This window comes from Pseudorca crassidens, chromosome 12 (assembly GCF_039906515.1).
Source record: "Pseudorca crassidens isolate mPseCra1 chromosome 12, mPseCra1.hap1, whole genome shotgun sequence".
Taxonomy (NCBI): Eukaryota; Metazoa; Chordata; class Mammalia; order Artiodactyla; family Delphinidae; genus Pseudorca; species Pseudorca crassidens.
Window position 1 is genome coordinate 74,629,792 of NC_090307.1, and position 16,182 is coordinate 74,645,973.

Sequence of the window (16,182 nt, forward strand, 5' to 3'; positions counted from 1 at the left end):
AAACAATTCTTTGCCCTTCATTAACATGACTTTCCACAAAAAGAAAAAAAAAAACCACACACTGGGGACTTCCCTGGTGGTCCAGTGGGTAAGACTCCACGCTCCCAATGCAGGGGGCCCGGGTTCGATCCCTGGTCAGGGAACTAGATCCCGCATGCATGCTGCAACTAAGAAGCTCGCATGCCGCAACTAAGAAGTCCGCATGCCACAACTAAGTTCCCATGCCACAACTAAGTTCCCATGCCACAACTAAGTTCCCATGCCGCAACTAAGTTCCCATGCCGCAACTAAGTTCCCATGCCGCAACTAAGTTCCCATGCCGCAACTAAAAACAAGCAAAAACAAAAAACCCACGCATTGAATATACATATATTGAATGCTTACTATGGGCCAGCAGTCCCCCTGGGGTGGGTGTCATTGTGCCCATTTGCCAGATGGAGAAATGAGACGACGACAGGCTAAACAACTTGATTAGGGTCACCAGACAAGAAAATGGGGAGCTGAGACTCCAAAATCCAGGTTTGTGAGTCTTTTATCAGGACCCCATCCTAGGAGGACAACGGTCCAGAGAAAACGCTCCCACCTCTGTCACACTCGAGTTTCACTCTGACATCACAGAATCATGACCGAGAGAATGGGAAGAGAGCCAACCAGGGCAGCCAGTCCAGCGTCCACTGTACAGAGCTGATGCCTGGGGCGGGGAAGTGACTTTCTCACAGTCACACTGCAAATCAACAGCTAAGTCGAGATTATGACCCCCCGCCATCCCGCTGACTCCTACTCATCTTCAGCTCTCAGCTTAGGTGTCACCTCCTCAGGGAAGCCCTCCTTGACCACCTCCCCCTCCCCCCCGATTAGATCCAGTCTCCCTGTTACTCACTCTCAAGGCTCCCTGCACGCCCAGTAACACTGAGCACAACAGGAAACCTGGGCCTGTGGACACTGCCTGTTTCACGTTGGTTTTCTGAACTGGAAGGAAGCCCTCGACCACAAGCACGTCCCAGAGGCTGGGCTTACCTTCACTATCCGTGAGCACCTCCATGCGCCCGCTGAACATGGCCTTCAGCATGGTGTCCTGCTTGGTCAGCGTCTGCATGGTGGTGTAGTACAGGGCTCCACCCACGTTCAGCTTCACGTACTTGGAACTGGGGCTCGTGCCCTTGAACGAAGTGGTGCGGGTCGCAGCTGCTGGCACCGCTGAGCTCACCACACTTTCTCCTGACATCTCTTCCTGCCAGGGGACAAACACAGGGGCACTAGGGTCACAGCACCAGGCCTGATTTACTTTTCTCAGCCAGTGTGCTGCAGCTGGCCTCCAGATGTGTTCTGCTTAGTCCAAGTGTACACTGCATTGAAAACAAAGTTTACTTCCAGCGTTGACAACTCGGGAGAATTCACAGGAAAATCTGAGTTTCTGGCTTCTCTTAAAATCAGAGGCCAACTAGGCCAGCAGGGGAACCAGTGGTGGGAGCTGGGGCATCGGCTAACCCATTGGGAGGAGCATGCACTCCCCAACCTGCCCCAAACTCCAAGCAGACAGCCTCATACACTGGCTTCACTGCTGACCCTGCAAGTACCAGTTTGCCACTAAGTCTTGCATTACAAGGACTTCCTTTGTGCCCACTACCCGTATAAATGAACACCCTGGCTGTATCCTAAAGTGGCCGAAAGCACTGCCAAGGTCCCGTTTCCTTACTGCTATGCACAACGGAACAGCTAAAGGTGCCACTTTTCCGTTGAATTACCCATGAAACAAGCTTTCAGGAAATTGAGTGGGGTCTCAACTACCTTTCCCTTACAGGGAATAAGTGTTTCTAAGTACTCAACAAAAGACATAAAAACTCTTGGAAGCAAGTTATTGCAAATTGGAGACTTCCTGTACTAGTACTTCCCCAAACAGCAAGATCCGCTGAGTCTCCCTAAAGAGCACTGCCAGCGACCATGTACATCCCCGTAAGACAAATGGATGCAGTGTCTGATCTAAGCAGACGCAGGAAAGGAGACTGGTAACTGGCATGTGTGTATTCAAAGAAAACTTTTCTTTTTTCCCAAATTTTATTTTTTTAATTGAAGTCTGGCTGATTTACAACGTTGTGCCCATCTCTGCTGTACAGCAAAGTGGCTCAGTTATACGCATTTTTAATATTCTTTTCCACTGTGTTTACCATAGGATACTGAATGTAGCTGCCCGTGCTATACAGTAGGACCTTGTTTATCCATCCTATATATAATAGTTTACATCTGCTAATCCCAGACTCCCAGCAGAAAACTTTTCTTGAATAGGGAACATTCTATAGCTGACGATTCCAAGAGTGGCTGAGTCTTTACTGGATCTGGAGCACAGCACTGCTGGCCACGAGCTGGCCCAGCACTCACGCCGAGGCCTCGGGGTTCCCACAGAATGTGAATGACTTCACAGCACATCACCAGCAGACAAGGCAACTCGGCCGCTGATGCATCAAGACACAAGCGAGGCCCCCCTGTAATTATGTCTGAACACAGACAAAAACAAGGACATTGTCCCCCAAAAAATGACCAATAAGGGTCATCATGGCTGCTTCTTTACCAATTAGAGCCCCATTCCATCCTTCCCGCCTTCAAGTGAGGAATTACTAAGACCCAATCCCAGAATTAGCCCTGTTTCCCGGCAGCATTCAACACAGAGCAAAGCCCCACTTCCTGAGTCCTTTCCACAATCACCCACCAGAAGCCCGAGTCGTCTTTCTGAGACCCTCCACAGTTCTCCCTCAATGCACCAAGAAAACAAACCCAACTATGACTACAGACATACTCTTGGTGGTTTCAGCTGGAGGGCACTGACAACACAGAACCTTTAAAACTATACCCTGGACTGAAAAAGGACTGTTTTTGTTTTTTTTTATTCTTTATGCTTTTCTTTTACAGACCTCCCACAATAAACACATATTACATTTATAGCTGGTAAAACACAACTGTTATTTTTTTAGAATTTATTTATTCATTTTTAATTTATTCATTTATTTATTTTTTGGCTGCTTTGGGTCTTCGTTGCTGCACACAGGCTTTCTCTAGTTGAGGTGAGTGGGGGCTACTCTTCCTTGCGGTGTGCAGGCTTCTCAATGCGGTGGCTTCTCTTGTTGAGAACACAGGCTCTAGGCACACAGGCCTCAGTAGTTGTGGCTTGCGAGCTCTAGAGCGCAGGCTCAGTAGTTGTGGCACACGGGCTTAGTTGCTCCGTGACATGTGAGATATTCCCGGACCAGGGCTCGAACCCAAGTCCCCTGCATTGGCAGGCGGATTCTTAAGCACTGCGCCAACAGGAAAGTCCCCACAAGTGTTATTTTTTAAATGGGCTAAGGGACTAATGAGTGGCAACCTGCAAGCCACCAGTGATAGTAGAGGCAATGGCCAACTTGCTTGACCTCCATCCCCTCAAAAGAATGGCCGGGAAATCACCCACTGGGGAACCCACTGCTGTCAGGGCGCTGCAGAATGACACGGACGAAGAATGGCCTCCTGGAGAGAAAGGTGTTTTCTCAAGAAACTGTTCCTGCTTCGTTCACCAAGTGAAAACATCACAAGAAGGTTAAGTTTTCAAAAGCTCAGGCTTAGCTCACCTGGGGTCTCTGTGGCCTGATGCCAAACACAAAAGACAGAGGCCAAGAGGAAGCAGTGATGCCTCCCTCCTAGCTTTCGTGTGAAATCAGTCCTCAGAGACCTGCCACTAACAGTTATGACCAACCATTTCCCCCAGAAAGACACGTTGTCCATTTGATGGCAGAAATGGCTTACGGGAGTAAAGAGTTTCAGAAAACTCTGAAGACCTGGAGCAGGGGGGAAAGAAAAGCTTATAATTATGGATTGGGAGTTTTTTTGGGGGGAGGGGGTTAGTTAAGGAAATTTGCCCCCAAACGGAAATACTTTTTTAAGCACCCATTTCAGATCTAAATTTATACAAAAATAAATATGTTTTTGGGAAATGGTACGGCATTTTGTAAGGCACTTACCGTGAAACAGACAAAAAAAGTCATAAAGAATAATTTTATGTGCTGTACTTTTTTGGCTTTCCAATACCTTTTTTTTTTTTTTTTTTTTTTGCAGTACACGGGCCTCTCACTGCTGTGGCCTCTCCCGTTGCGGAGCACAGGCTCCGGACACACAGGCTCAGCAGCCATGGCTCACGGGCCCAGCCGCTCCGCGGCATGTGGGATCTTCCCGGACCGGGGCACGAACCCATGTCCCCTGCATCGGCAGGCGGACTTTCAACCACTGCGCCACCAGGGAAGCCCCTCCTTACCTTTTTAAAGATAATCTGCATACACTAAAGTGTATTTTAAGTGTAGAGTTTGATGAGTTTGGGTCAACTTATGCATCTATGTAGCCCCTACTCAAATCAAGATAGAGAACATTTCCATCACTCCAGAAAGCCCCTCCCTGACCCTTTCCCACTCCTCCCTTCCAGGAGATACCACCGTTTTAATTTCTATCACCACATACTACCATTTAAATCCAAACAATGCTGGAAGACAGTTATCACTATCTTCATTTTGTGGACTTGGATACCTCAGCCCACAGACAATCAGTCACTTCTCCAAGTGCACTTCTCCAAGTGCACTGGTGTCCTGATGAGGAAGCGAGTGAAGGATGTGGGCAAGTCCTGCCTGGCCCCAAGCCCATGGTTTTATCAATGATCATGCTTGGTATATACAGAGCTATGACACAGAAATTGAGAAAGGGGGCCCCCACCCCCCCATTCTTCAGAAAGTACAAAAAAGCTCTGAAAGAAAGACAGGAGGTCATGTGTGGCTGAGAGCTTGGGTTTGGAAGTCAGACCTGAGTTTAGGCCCCAAGCCCTGCCACTTACCAGCTGTCTGAGTCTAGTCCCGTCTAGCGAGTGGGGACAGTGGCCACACCTTCTAGGGCTGCGAGGCCCCAGAGAGCACTCAGCCCAGCCCCTGCCTCAGAGCAACACAAAGCACTCAAACTACGATGATCTGGGAATGCGCTCCAAGTCTCAAATTATCTTCTAAGTCCATTTCCAGGTCTACTGACATTCGACCAAAACACTAAGAGAGAAAGGCAGAAACCATCCTGATCTAGCTTGAGACTTCCAAGTAGACAGAGAAAGCCCTGAACCTTTCCAGAGCCCACCCTTCTAAAAGTCAGTCACTTCAATACTAGGAGAGGCCCTTGGAAAAAAGATTCTGGCTGTGTTCATCCCTAAGCCTGAGTCGCAGGGAGCGGAGGACACAAAGCAGTAGACGATGAGCCTCTCACAGCAAACCTCTCTTCGGAGGCCTCCTCAGCCATCCCTGCTGGGATCCTGCCTTTGTTTCATCGTTAATGAGGTTGGGGAGGTGAGGCAGGAGAGAGCACAACTGGTTACAAGAAAGAGGTAATTAACACTTGCAGTATTGGTTACTGATTCTACTCAATCAGAAGTTTATTCCAGTTAGATCAGTAAGTCCAGGCTTCTCTTTCCCACCTCCCCTGAGCACACTGCTGCTGATTCTAAACAGTGGCTCTCCACTTTAAAAAAATCCTGATGCCTGGGCCTTACTCAGGGAAATTCTGATGCAATTGGTCTGGGGGTGTGGCTAGGCAATAGCACTTTAGAATTCCAACTCCCTAGGTGATTCCAATGTGCAGCCAAGATTTCAACCCGCTGTTCTAAAAGTTCTGTGTCGCCCCACTCCAATCAGCCTACATTTAACTTCCTGGTCTTGGAGAAGCTCCCCAACCTCTGGCTCTATAAGTCCTATGAATTTCTGACCACACAGAAAAACAAACCAAATCGGAAACAAAAGCAGGCCCCTGCTTCACAGCTTCAGGCCGCACACAGACAAGAAGCAACTGTACGCATGCTTAAAAAATAAAAATCAGCCTAAGGGGTAAAACCTCTGACTCGAAAGGAGACCCAGGCAAGTACAACAGGAAAAAAGGCACCAAATCCCTCACCCTTCGAAGTTTCCTCTACCTCTGTAGAATTGTCTCGTGTGTGTGTGTGTGTGTGTGTGTGTGTGTGTGTGTGTGTGTTGGAGATGTGTGTAGAAAGTCTGAATAAGAGTTCAGCAAACCTAAACCTGCAGTTCTGTGTGATGTTCAGACAAATGGCTTCACCGAGTCTCAGCTTCCTAACTTGTAAAATGAAGTTAAAGCCATAATCTTCAGAATAACCCTCAAGGAATAAATATTTAAGTATTTAGTATAGTTGTCCTTGAGGCCAGAGCTTCCCAGCCTTGGCTGTACTGGAATCACTTGGGTGCACTTAAAAAGTGGTGATTCCTTGGCTTCACCCAGAACAATTAATCAAACTGGGGAAGGGCGCGGCATCTCAGAAACTAGTGTTTAAAAAGCTTTTCAGGTGATTTTAATGTGCAGCCACAAAGCTCAGGTGTTTCTTTAACTAGCTAAGAGTCATTGTCTTGAGGCTAATTATAAAACTCCCCCTACCCTCCAAATCAGGGCACTTCTACAACTCAGAGGTCTGCTGTTCCATTTCAACAAAACTAAATTCAACCAGTGGACTTCCCTGGTGGCGCAGTAGTTAAGAATCCACCTGCCAATACGGGGGAAACGGGTTTGAGCCCTGGTCCGAGAAGATCCCACATGCTGCGGAGCAACTAAGCCCGTGCGCCACAACTACTGAGGCTGTGTGCCACAACTACTGAAGCCCGGGCGCCTAGAGACCACGCACCACAACGAAGAGTAGCCCCTGCTCGCCGCAACTAGATAAAGCCCGCGCGCAGCAATGGAGACCCAATGCAGCCAAAAATAAATAATAAATTTATGAAAAAAATAAAAAAAATTCAACCAACCACATAACTGTAGCATTATTTTGCATCCAAAACTTACAGGACAGCCACTGATATTTCCAAGAGTTTTGTCGAATTACTTTCTCTTCCTGTGTTGTGCACACAAACCATTGGCCTATTTCTTTCAGTAGGCTAGTGAGGAAAACGTTATCATCACTCCCATTTTTAAGGGGAGAAAAGTAAGTACCAGAACTGTTAGGATCCTCTGACTCCCACTCTCATGCACCTCTCATTACAGAGCCCAAATCAAGAAATCATCACTCTCATCCCCTGCAGGGCTTGCTAAAACAGATTGCTGGTCCCCACCCCGAGACTGACTCAGTAGTCTGGTAGGTCTAGAAAACTTGGCCATTTCTAACAAGTTCCCAGGTGATGCTGCTGGTCTGGGGACCACCGTTTGAGAACCACTGCTTTAATGACTTCTCTCCCTCAAGTGGAACTTACTTTGCACAAAATGGAGCTGTTCAAAGTCAGATACGGGTTGAATCATTTTTTTCTTCAACATTGGCCTTGGGACCGGTGTTCCCTAAAGACTGCACTTGCCAGGTTAAAGACTTGGGGCAAGCAAGTAAAAAGAGGGTCTGGGCTGAACTTTGGTCATTCCCACCCAGGGAAAAAGGGCTATTCAAGAACAGACCCTTGAAGGATTCCAAGCACAGAGAAACTTCCCACAGCTAGAAGATAAGAGTGTGAGGCATCCCCAGCTCCTTAGCTGTGGCCACCCCGGGTCTCGACGCAAGTGACTAGATAGGTACCCAGGCGCCAATTAAGGCGCTGGATTCCGTGGCGAAGGTACCCTGACCTCAGGACCCTGGCATCATACCTCCACGGAGTTCCCAGCACCGAGCGCACGCCCACCGGCGGGCTCCCTCGGTTTCTTTCCTCCGCTCCACTGGCCCGTGTGTTCAGACGCACTTGTAAGCCTCGTCCCCACTTCACCGAAACCCAGCGACTCTAGCATAACTTCCAAAAACCCCGAACACTCCGCTCCAAGGAATCCCACTTCGCCCTCTCATAAATTACCCATTCTCCTTCACAGCCCTGCCCAAATCCTCATTTTCCACTCCAGATGTCTATCTTCAGTGACATCTCTTTGTTCTCTTTACAATCACCAATTCTCATTTCCGACCAGCGCTGAAGTCTCAGACCCCCCACTCATCCATGCACATATCTACTCCACGAGCCCAAATGCCCTTTCCCGGATCCCCCAACAGCTAGGGACAGCACTCCCCTACACACACACACACACACACACACACACACACACACACACGCACGCACACTTCTCCGTCCAGAGCCCTTCCCCCACCCCCGGCCTCGCCCCCCATCCATTCCCCCAACCGCCTCTCTCCTATCGCGACAGCCCCTCATCAAACCCCCTCCTCTCGGTCCTTGCCCCCTTTATTCTACCTCTGTCCCGCTCTCTCGCCCGCCCAGAGCCCGCAGTCCGCGGGCAACGCCCTCCTTACCATGAAAAGCCGGAGGACGCCGGAGTCTCCAAACCCGGACTAAGAAAGACAGGAAACACCCAGCTCGCGTGAGCCTAGGGCGGAGGCGGGGCCGGGGCGAGGACTTCCGCACTCGGCCACGCCACTTCCGCCCCGCAGAGGACACCTTCCTAAAGGGTCCGTTGTACTCCTAGATATCGACCGCTTTCCTTCAAAGTTCCCTGGTTGGAATGGGTTGCATCTCTTCTCGGCTGGGTTAGGAATTTATCCCGCTCCTAATGCTCCGCTTTTTCGGCTTCCATAGAGGGGGACAAGGTGCAGGGAGGTTTTCCTTTCCGGACGAAGAAGCTCTTCGGAACTGTCGTTTCCGGAACTGGATAGTGGTTTCCCGGCGGAGCTCTCAGAGTGAACATCCCGGGGCAAGATGGCGGTCGGGCCTCGGCTGCTGCCCCGGGTCAGGCAGAGCTCGGGGGTGTTGGGCTGAGGCGGTGGTAAACTGCGGCCCCGACTCCGAGCGCGGGGGCCTCGAGCGGATAAAGGTCTACGGCCTGCGGGTAGCGAGTGGCAACAGGGTTGTGGGTTCTCTGGGTACTGGGGCCGGGGACTTGGAGGGAGGTGCCCCTGGGGCTGGGTCCCTGCTTCTCCTGGTCGGAGGGGCAGGTGCTGGGGGCTGGCTTTCGGGTTCCGGTACGGGGTGGGGAGGGGTTCTCCGTGACCTTTTTATCTCTGGGGTCAATGAGATAAAAAGGGGCAATAGGCCTTTATAAGCGGACTAGCGCTGGACGAAAAAGATTTGTTATTGTGGTTGTTGATGCCGGGGAAAGACGCCGGGCCGCAGAAGTCACCCAAACCGGAGTTCGAACCCTACTCACTGTAACCTTGGGTGAATTCTTTCTCCTCTCTGAGCCCAGTTTCCAACTCTGTGAAATGGAGTAATTAGCTCATGTCACAAAGGGTATTGTGTAATTAAAGTTTTAGAACCATGTCTGACATTCAGCGCTCAATGGAAGCAGCTGGTGTTAATGATACCAATAAAGGAAAGCTTGGTAGTAATTTGACTTTTAGCCCCATGGGCAGCCTTGCATTCTCGAGTTTTCTTTGCCTTCCGTGAATAGTGGCGTCCCTGGGTCTTCTCTGTTGCACTTAAAATAAATAATTGCTTTGGGGTTAGAAGTGGGTTCAAATTCAGGAGCCTAGTGACCTCTGACAAGTCATGTCCCTTTCTACATTTCATTTTCTCTGTGTGAAGGTGGGATTTGAAAGCATGCACCTACATAGGCTGTAGCCTTCAAAACCTGTTGCTTATTCTTAAGAAAGTTAGACTGTTGAGACCTGATAGAGCTGAAAAGACAGGTGGTTAAATATCTGTACAGTGTTTGATCCATGGTCCACCCCTAACAAATGGTCATTCAACCAGGTCATTCAACCTAGCTGCCCAGCTATTCCCACCATAAGCGGAAAATTGCCTTGGGCTCAGACAGCAGTTATATATGGTGCTTCACCTTTGGACTACACTCTCTAGACTGTCAGGCTCTTTCATAGTGCTCCATGAAGTTGGCCTGATCCGGAAAAGATTGATTTTGAACAGTCTCATGGAACTACAGAAGTAGAGAAGAGTCCTGACTCAGTATTAAAATCTTGACTCTGCCGCTTTTGGGATTATGGGAGATATTAAATGGGATTATGGGAGATATTAAATGATCTTATAGGGTTGCTCTTCTTGTTAGATGAGATCACATAGAAAGGACTTGACAAGCAGTGGGTACTCAAATCAACATGTTTCCCTTTGCTTTTCAGACCATCTTGGTTATCAACAATCTCTTGTTTCCTAATCTTTCCACCTATAACATTTTTGTTTCCCTAACTGGATTGTAAACTTCTTAGGGACAGAACAGTAAAGCTCACTTACCTGCTATCTGCTTTCAGATACTCCTTATTAACATTTTCCCGTTTAATCTAATCACAGTATCCTGATGACTAAATCGAGATACAAGAAGGATAAATTTTCATTTAATCCTTTTAGCAACTCTAGGAGGCAGGTACTATTATTATCCTCAATTTACAGATAAGGAAACTGAGGCCTAGAGAGGATAAGTAACTTGGCCAAATAAGGTAGAACCAGAACTTGAAAGAACCAAGGGCTATTTTGACCCAAGGCTTTCTCTGCTACTCACAGCCTTTTCTATGCACAGCCTTTTCTTTGATTCTCCAGGGCATTTAGCAGAGTAAGTACTTAATAAATACTTCTGATGTGTTTTTATTTGATTGATGAACTGTAATAGATGTTATGCAGGTAGAGGAGGTGAATAAGAAAGAATTTGAAGAACTGCAAAGTATAGACCATTATGTGATGTAAACAGAAACCAACATAGAGCGTTGCCAAGGGGATGATGATCTCAAGGAAGGGATCTTATCCTGCAGGGCCCGCTGGGAGAAGTGAAGTTTTGACATAGTCTTAGAGGTACTTAGTCACAGTTGGCATGCAACCTCCTGTTCTTCTATTGGGAAAAAGTGCTCTCTTCTCCTTCTGCTCCCTCCCCTTCTTCCCCCTGCCCCCCAAGAGGGACTGTCTCCACGTTAAGGAAAGAGTCTACCATTGTGCTCATGGCTTGGGCCGGCTTGTTTGTAGCTCTCAGGACCTTGAAGCTGTTACCCAATATAAACAGGGCCCAGGGCTCATAGCCCAAGTGACAGGACTGGTGAGTCTTAGTACACCCAGGGATAGAAAAAACTCTTAACGGGTGACTGTTATTTCCTACCCAGAGAACCACAGTGCCTGTACAGATGAGGGCCTCTGCTGAAGAGTTTTAAAAAAGAAAATCTTTGTGTCTATAAAAATAATACGCCAATTAGACTTACTGACTGTGCGCCCCGTCAGCCACCTCTATAGGTGCTTGAGGTCATCATCTCATTCAGTGCTCATGATCGGCCTCTAAGCTGATTAACAGACAAGACAGAACGACTCCGAGATATCTCCCCCGCGGTACACAGCAGAGCTAGGGGCTGGCTCCAGCTCTGACTCACAGTGCCATGTCACGCTACCACATGCCTTCTGTGGAGAGTTCGAAAAACAGACTAGTTAGGGAAGCAAAATTTCCCACAGTTCCCCTACCTCAAAACAACCACTCTTTTTTTTTTTAATATTGAAGTATAGTTGATGTACAATATTATATATAAGTTACAGGTGTACAATATATATGTTACAGGTGTATAACATGGTGATTCACAATTTTTAAAGGTTTTGCTCCATTTGTAGTTATAAAATACTGGCTATATTCCCCATGTTGTACAAAAGATCCTTGTACTTTATTTTATACCTTGCAGTTTGTACCTCTTAATCCCTTACCCCGATACTGCCCCTTCCTCCTTCCCTCGCCCTACTGGTAACCAGTTGTCCTCTGTATCTGTGAGTCTGCTTCTCTTTTGTTATATTCATTAGTTAAAACAACCATTCCTAACGTGTTTTTCCCCCCAGTTTTGTATCTACCTGCGCATGTGATTTTTTCTCTTTCGTTGTGTAATTGGGATCATGTTGTAATAGGGAAGAACCCTTTGTATTCTATTACAAGTTAATCACTAAAGGGATGTTGCCTGTAAGCTTAAATTGTACATAATGGCCCACCTCTGGGAACCCTGCCTCCCAGGTAATGAGCATTAAGCTAAAATACCTTTGTTTAGCTCACAGAAACATCCTGACCAGGCCCACCTCTGAATGACTGCAGGGAGGAAGAAATTAACACGTCCCCTCTGGAGGCTGACCAGAACCAGGAAATGTTTGACTTTCCTCCCTCCCCTTTTAGTATAAAAGAAGCCTGAATTCTAATTCAGGCAAGATGGTTCTTTGGGGCATGAGTCCACCATCTTCTCGGTTTGCTGGCTTTCCAAATAAAATCGCTGTTCCTTGCCCCATCAACTCGTCTCTCGATTTATTGGCCTGTCTTGTGGCAAGCAGTATGATATTGGACTCTGTAACAGTGTTGGTTCGCAGCCAGCCTCCTTTTCATTTCTTAGACATAAATATTTTTCCAACTTGCTGAAAATGTCAAACATAATTTGCAATGGCTTTTAAACATGTCATCCCCTCTGTTATTCTTAGTTGCCATCACAAAACATTTACAGCTTTAATTCAGCAACTTCTTTGGGCTTATTCTCAACCTATTCCCTTTCAACTGTGAGGACTGGGGAGATACGTCTACCATTTAGATCCAACATTAACTAGAGAGGACACAGATGTTTTTGCACTGTCTTTATTACTTTTTCTCAGTGAGGGAGGTATATGATGCCTACCTAGAAAACTAATCCTAAATCTGGATTTTTTTTCTTCTGCTTCTGCCAGAAAACACAAGCTCCTCTGAAGTGAGATGTCCTCAGCTGTGAGCCCTGTGCAGAATCACTAATGACTGATTACCTGACATTTCTGCGTCACCGGCAGGTCCTCAGGTGAGTGCTCCAGACTTCCACTTCTGGGGCAGAGTGAATGGTTTGGAAGACTGGTACCTTTTTATTGCCTGTCTTCTCACGCTCCCTCCCATCATCAGGTAAAAGTTTCAAGATGGTCTTACAGGTACTTAGTCACAGTTTGTGTGCAACCTCCTGTTTTACTATTGGGAAGAGGCTCTCTCTTCTCCTTCCTCCCCCACCCCCGACACCCCATGAAGGACCGTCTCCATGTTCGTTTGTCTTGAGAATTACTGATGAGAGACCCACGTGTAGGAAAAGCCTTACTGTTTAACAGATGTGAATCAATGTCGAACAGGGGCCACAGAGGTCCCCCGATGTGTTGACATGGGAGGAGCCTCTCGTGACCTTCTTATCCTTGATGTTTTCACGTGGACACTGCTTTGAGTGAGGTAACCTGGTGAAGAGATGGTTTACAAGAAGTCTAGATTTCTGAGTATTTCATTTCAGTGCCCATGTCAGCTGGTCTGATTATATATTTTGGATAGAATGACAAAGTTTTCAAGCATCTAAAGACATCATCTCAGTGTGGGAGGCTCTGTGGACCAGTGCTATGTGCTCTAGGCTGATAGCCAAAGCCATCCCTTTGGGAAAAGACAGTTACTGATGATTTAGATTAAAATGTAATGGCTAATTTAGAGTCCAAAAATACCAGTCTGTGGATGGGGGCCTTTCTACTCTAACGTCTTCCTCAGCCCTTGGCAAGATGGGAACGGTGAGGACAACAGAATAAGTTATGCTTAAAACCAAACATGTTCGATTTAATGGCTTGTCTGGCATTCTGGAATCTTGTACCTTTGGCTGTTTTAGTGTTTAAATGGCCCTTTAAAAAAAAATGAAAGGCTTCTTTTGTGTTGGGCACAAAGTAGGTATCAGTAAATATTTGTTGAGTGAATGGATAAATAAAATAATGGTGACAGTAAATAATTATGTTTAATGTTTTTCCCTTAAGTCTTCACTTGGCAAAATAAAAGTTGACTGCTCAGTGAAATATCCAGGGACCTTTGACTTAGAGGATGCCTGGTTTGAGTTAGAGCTTTGTGGTTGGAATTGATTCATGCTTTGTTTATTCATTAAACCATCGCAGAGCCCAGACCCTATGCCAGGCACTCTGTTGTTTCTCTTAAAAAAATGTGATAACTTAATACAGGAAAAAGCATCACTGGTCTGAGGAGTTGCATGAAAGGAGCCGACAGGAAGCTGGGACTTGTGCGGGGACAGCTATCAGCCATTTGGGAGGGAGCTGGGGGGTCCCGAGGAGCTTTCTGCTGCTGCCCAAGTCCCTTCCTGCCCTTTGCTCCTGAGCCCCTTTCCGTGAGTGTTTTTAGTATAATGACCTACATCAGCCACTTGCCATTTTCTTTGCAGGGTTTGTGCAAGTTTGCAAACATGTTCACTGTTTCTCAGACCTCGAGAGCTTGGTTCATTGATAGAGCCCGTCAGGCTCGAGAGGAAAGGCTGGTGCAGAAGGAGCGGGAGAGGGCAGCTGTGGAGATTCAGGCCCACGTACGGAGTTTTCTCTGTCGGCGTCGACTGCAAAGAGAAATCAGGTGGGTGTCAGGAGCTCCTCAGCACGTTTTCTTTTGTTTCCAATTCATAGCAAAAAAAAAAAAAAAAAAAAGATTGCTTTTCTCTTAACAGTTCTTGAACAGCCTTCCAGCTGCTTTGAACTCCTAATTTAAAACGTCTTTTTTTACCCTTCCCTCCCTAGGAGAGAGATTGATGAGTTTTTTAAAGCAGATGACTCTGGGTCCAGTAAAAGAAGTGCACTTTGTATTTTTAAGACTGCCAGGAAACTGCTGTTCTTGTTCAGAATTAAAGAGGATGATGAGGTAAAATAATAATAGCAAACCCACATCGTGCTTATGTGTCAGATCTTTTTGTAAGTATTTGATAGATATTAACTCATTTAGTCCTGACAGCAGCTCTGTGAGACAGGTTCTGTTACCCCCACATCCTGCCCCTTTTGTTTTCTTGGAACCTGTTTCGTAGGGATCATGCCCAGTGCTGGGAATCATCACGATTGTTTTCACATCGACTCTTACAGGCACTTGTCCTCAGGTGCGTAGGTTAGCAGATTTATGAGACACAGCATGGTACAAGTCATAATACATGGTAACTGACAGGCGGTGGTGAGGACATTGGAGGAAGAGGTGGGCTGTGGTGTGCCATCAGAGGGGTGGCCGCTCCTCTGCTCCAGCCACTGGGGGACTGATACTCTGATTTTTTTAAAGACACTCCAGAGCTGTTTGACACTCAGTTTACTAGTTTGTAAAAATTGGCCGCTAATTTGAAATTTCTCTTAAAATCCTGCAAACCAAACAAAACAGGCTAGTTTTACCTTTGGAATTAGAAAAATCAGCCTAGAAAGTAAAATTCCAGGGGAGCAGCTAGTCATCTGTAACAGTACTAATGGAGACCCTTGAGGAGGGCCTCTGTGTTCCTGGGGGTTAGGCATCCATTACTGCTAAGCTTCACATTGTGCCAGACCCTCTTCTGGGTACGGGGCCCCAGAAGGAAACAACGTGGGCAAGGTCTCTACCCTTGAGGAGCCTGTAGCCCAGCAGGAGAGAGAGAGGAGGACGCTGGCAGTAAACGCAGTCACGCAGATGAGGACAGGCAGGCGCAGGGAGGTGACGCCTGTTTACAGAGGAGGAAACCGCAGCTCAGTCTGGTAGAGCAGCAGCCAGGGCCACACCTCTTTTAAGGATGGATCCAGGGTTGGTACAGCCAGGGTGTACCACTTTTCTTGCTTTTGCATTTCAAGATGAAAGTGATGATATGACAGTTTGTGAGGCAAAAGTCAGCATCCGTGGTGCTTACAAAATGGCAAATGGCTGAGCACAATTTAGGAGACAGCTGCTAGTCTGCAGGAATCCAGGCCCAGTTTGCCAGGTTGATCTTGTTTTTCAAAAGGAGCCCCAGTCTAAAACACTTGTAGGGCTCATCCTGCCTGCGGGTCACCAGTTTGAGAGCCTTTCCTTAGGCTTTCTGATCCTCGGTCTCCACATCTACAAGTCGGAATTAAATAGGATCCCGATGTGAGTCATCTGGCGTCAGGCCGGCACATCCATGCCAGGGGTCCGCGGAACATTTGCTGCTTTCTCATTTCTCCATTCATTGTGAGAATTTATAACCCCCATTCTGCCTCTCTGCAGAGATTTGAGAAGTTGTGTCGCTGCATCCTGAGCAGCATGGATGTTGAGAATGAACCCAAGGTAAGTGGGGCGGAAGCCAGAAAGTCTCCCGCGACCACTCAAGCTGGGCTGTTTGCCTCTGAAAATTCCTGTTGAATGTTCTGACTGTTGTGTATGACTCTGCATGTTCGCACCCATGTGTAAGTAAGTAATGGATCGAAAACATTAACAAAGTGCAGGTGAATTCCTTAGTCTTTGCATTATGCAAGAAGCTGTGCGCTGCTCTTGCCTCATACTCAGGATGGTAAATCCACTTACCAGGCTAGTTTTACCTTTGGGTTTAGT

General features: G+C 47.2%; 2 protein-coding genes across 10 annotated transcripts in view; one reads left to right on the forward strand and one right to left on the reverse strand.

Moving 5' to 3' along the window:
* KCTD10 (potassium channel tetramerization domain containing 10) overlaps positions 1 to 8,403 on the reverse strand; it is a 33,652-nt gene extending 25,249 nt beyond the window's left edge. For 2 of the 4 annotated variants that reach the window (XM_067700508.1, XM_067700507.1), the window contains exons 1-2: positions 8,264 to 8,403; positions 1,018 to 1,231 (exon numbers count right to left, since the gene is read on the reverse strand). In XM_067700508.1, coding sequence (XP_067556609.1) covers positions 1,018 to 1,231; positions 8,264 to 8,266 — 217 coding nt within the window. In that variant the 5' untranslated portion in view covers positions 8,267 to 8,403. Of the gene's footprint in view, positions 1 to 1,017; positions 1,232 to 7,617; positions 8,080 to 8,263 lie in introns of those variants that run through there. The other 2 variants (XM_067700510.1, XM_067700509.1) reach the window with 2 other exon arrangements.
* UBE3B (ubiquitin protein ligase E3B) overlaps positions 8,382 to 16,182 on the forward strand; it is a 57,709-nt gene continuing 49,908 nt past the window's right edge. For 2 of the 6 annotated variants that reach the window (XM_067700496.1, XM_067700501.1), the window contains exons 1-5: positions 8,635 to 8,796; positions 12,579 to 12,682; positions 14,069 to 14,250; positions 14,412 to 14,532; positions 15,859 to 15,918. In XM_067700496.1, coding sequence (XP_067556597.1) covers positions 14,090 to 14,250; positions 14,412 to 14,532; positions 15,859 to 15,918 — 342 coding nt within the window. In that variant the 5' untranslated portion in view covers positions 8,635 to 8,796; positions 12,579 to 12,682; positions 14,069 to 14,089. Of the gene's footprint in view, positions 8,498 to 8,634; positions 8,797 to 8,950; positions 9,126 to 12,578; positions 12,683 to 14,068; positions 14,251 to 14,411; positions 14,533 to 15,858; positions 15,919 to 16,182 lie in introns of those variants that run through there. The other 4 variants (XM_067700497.1, XM_067700499.1, XM_067700498.1 and 1 more) reach the window with 4 other exon arrangements.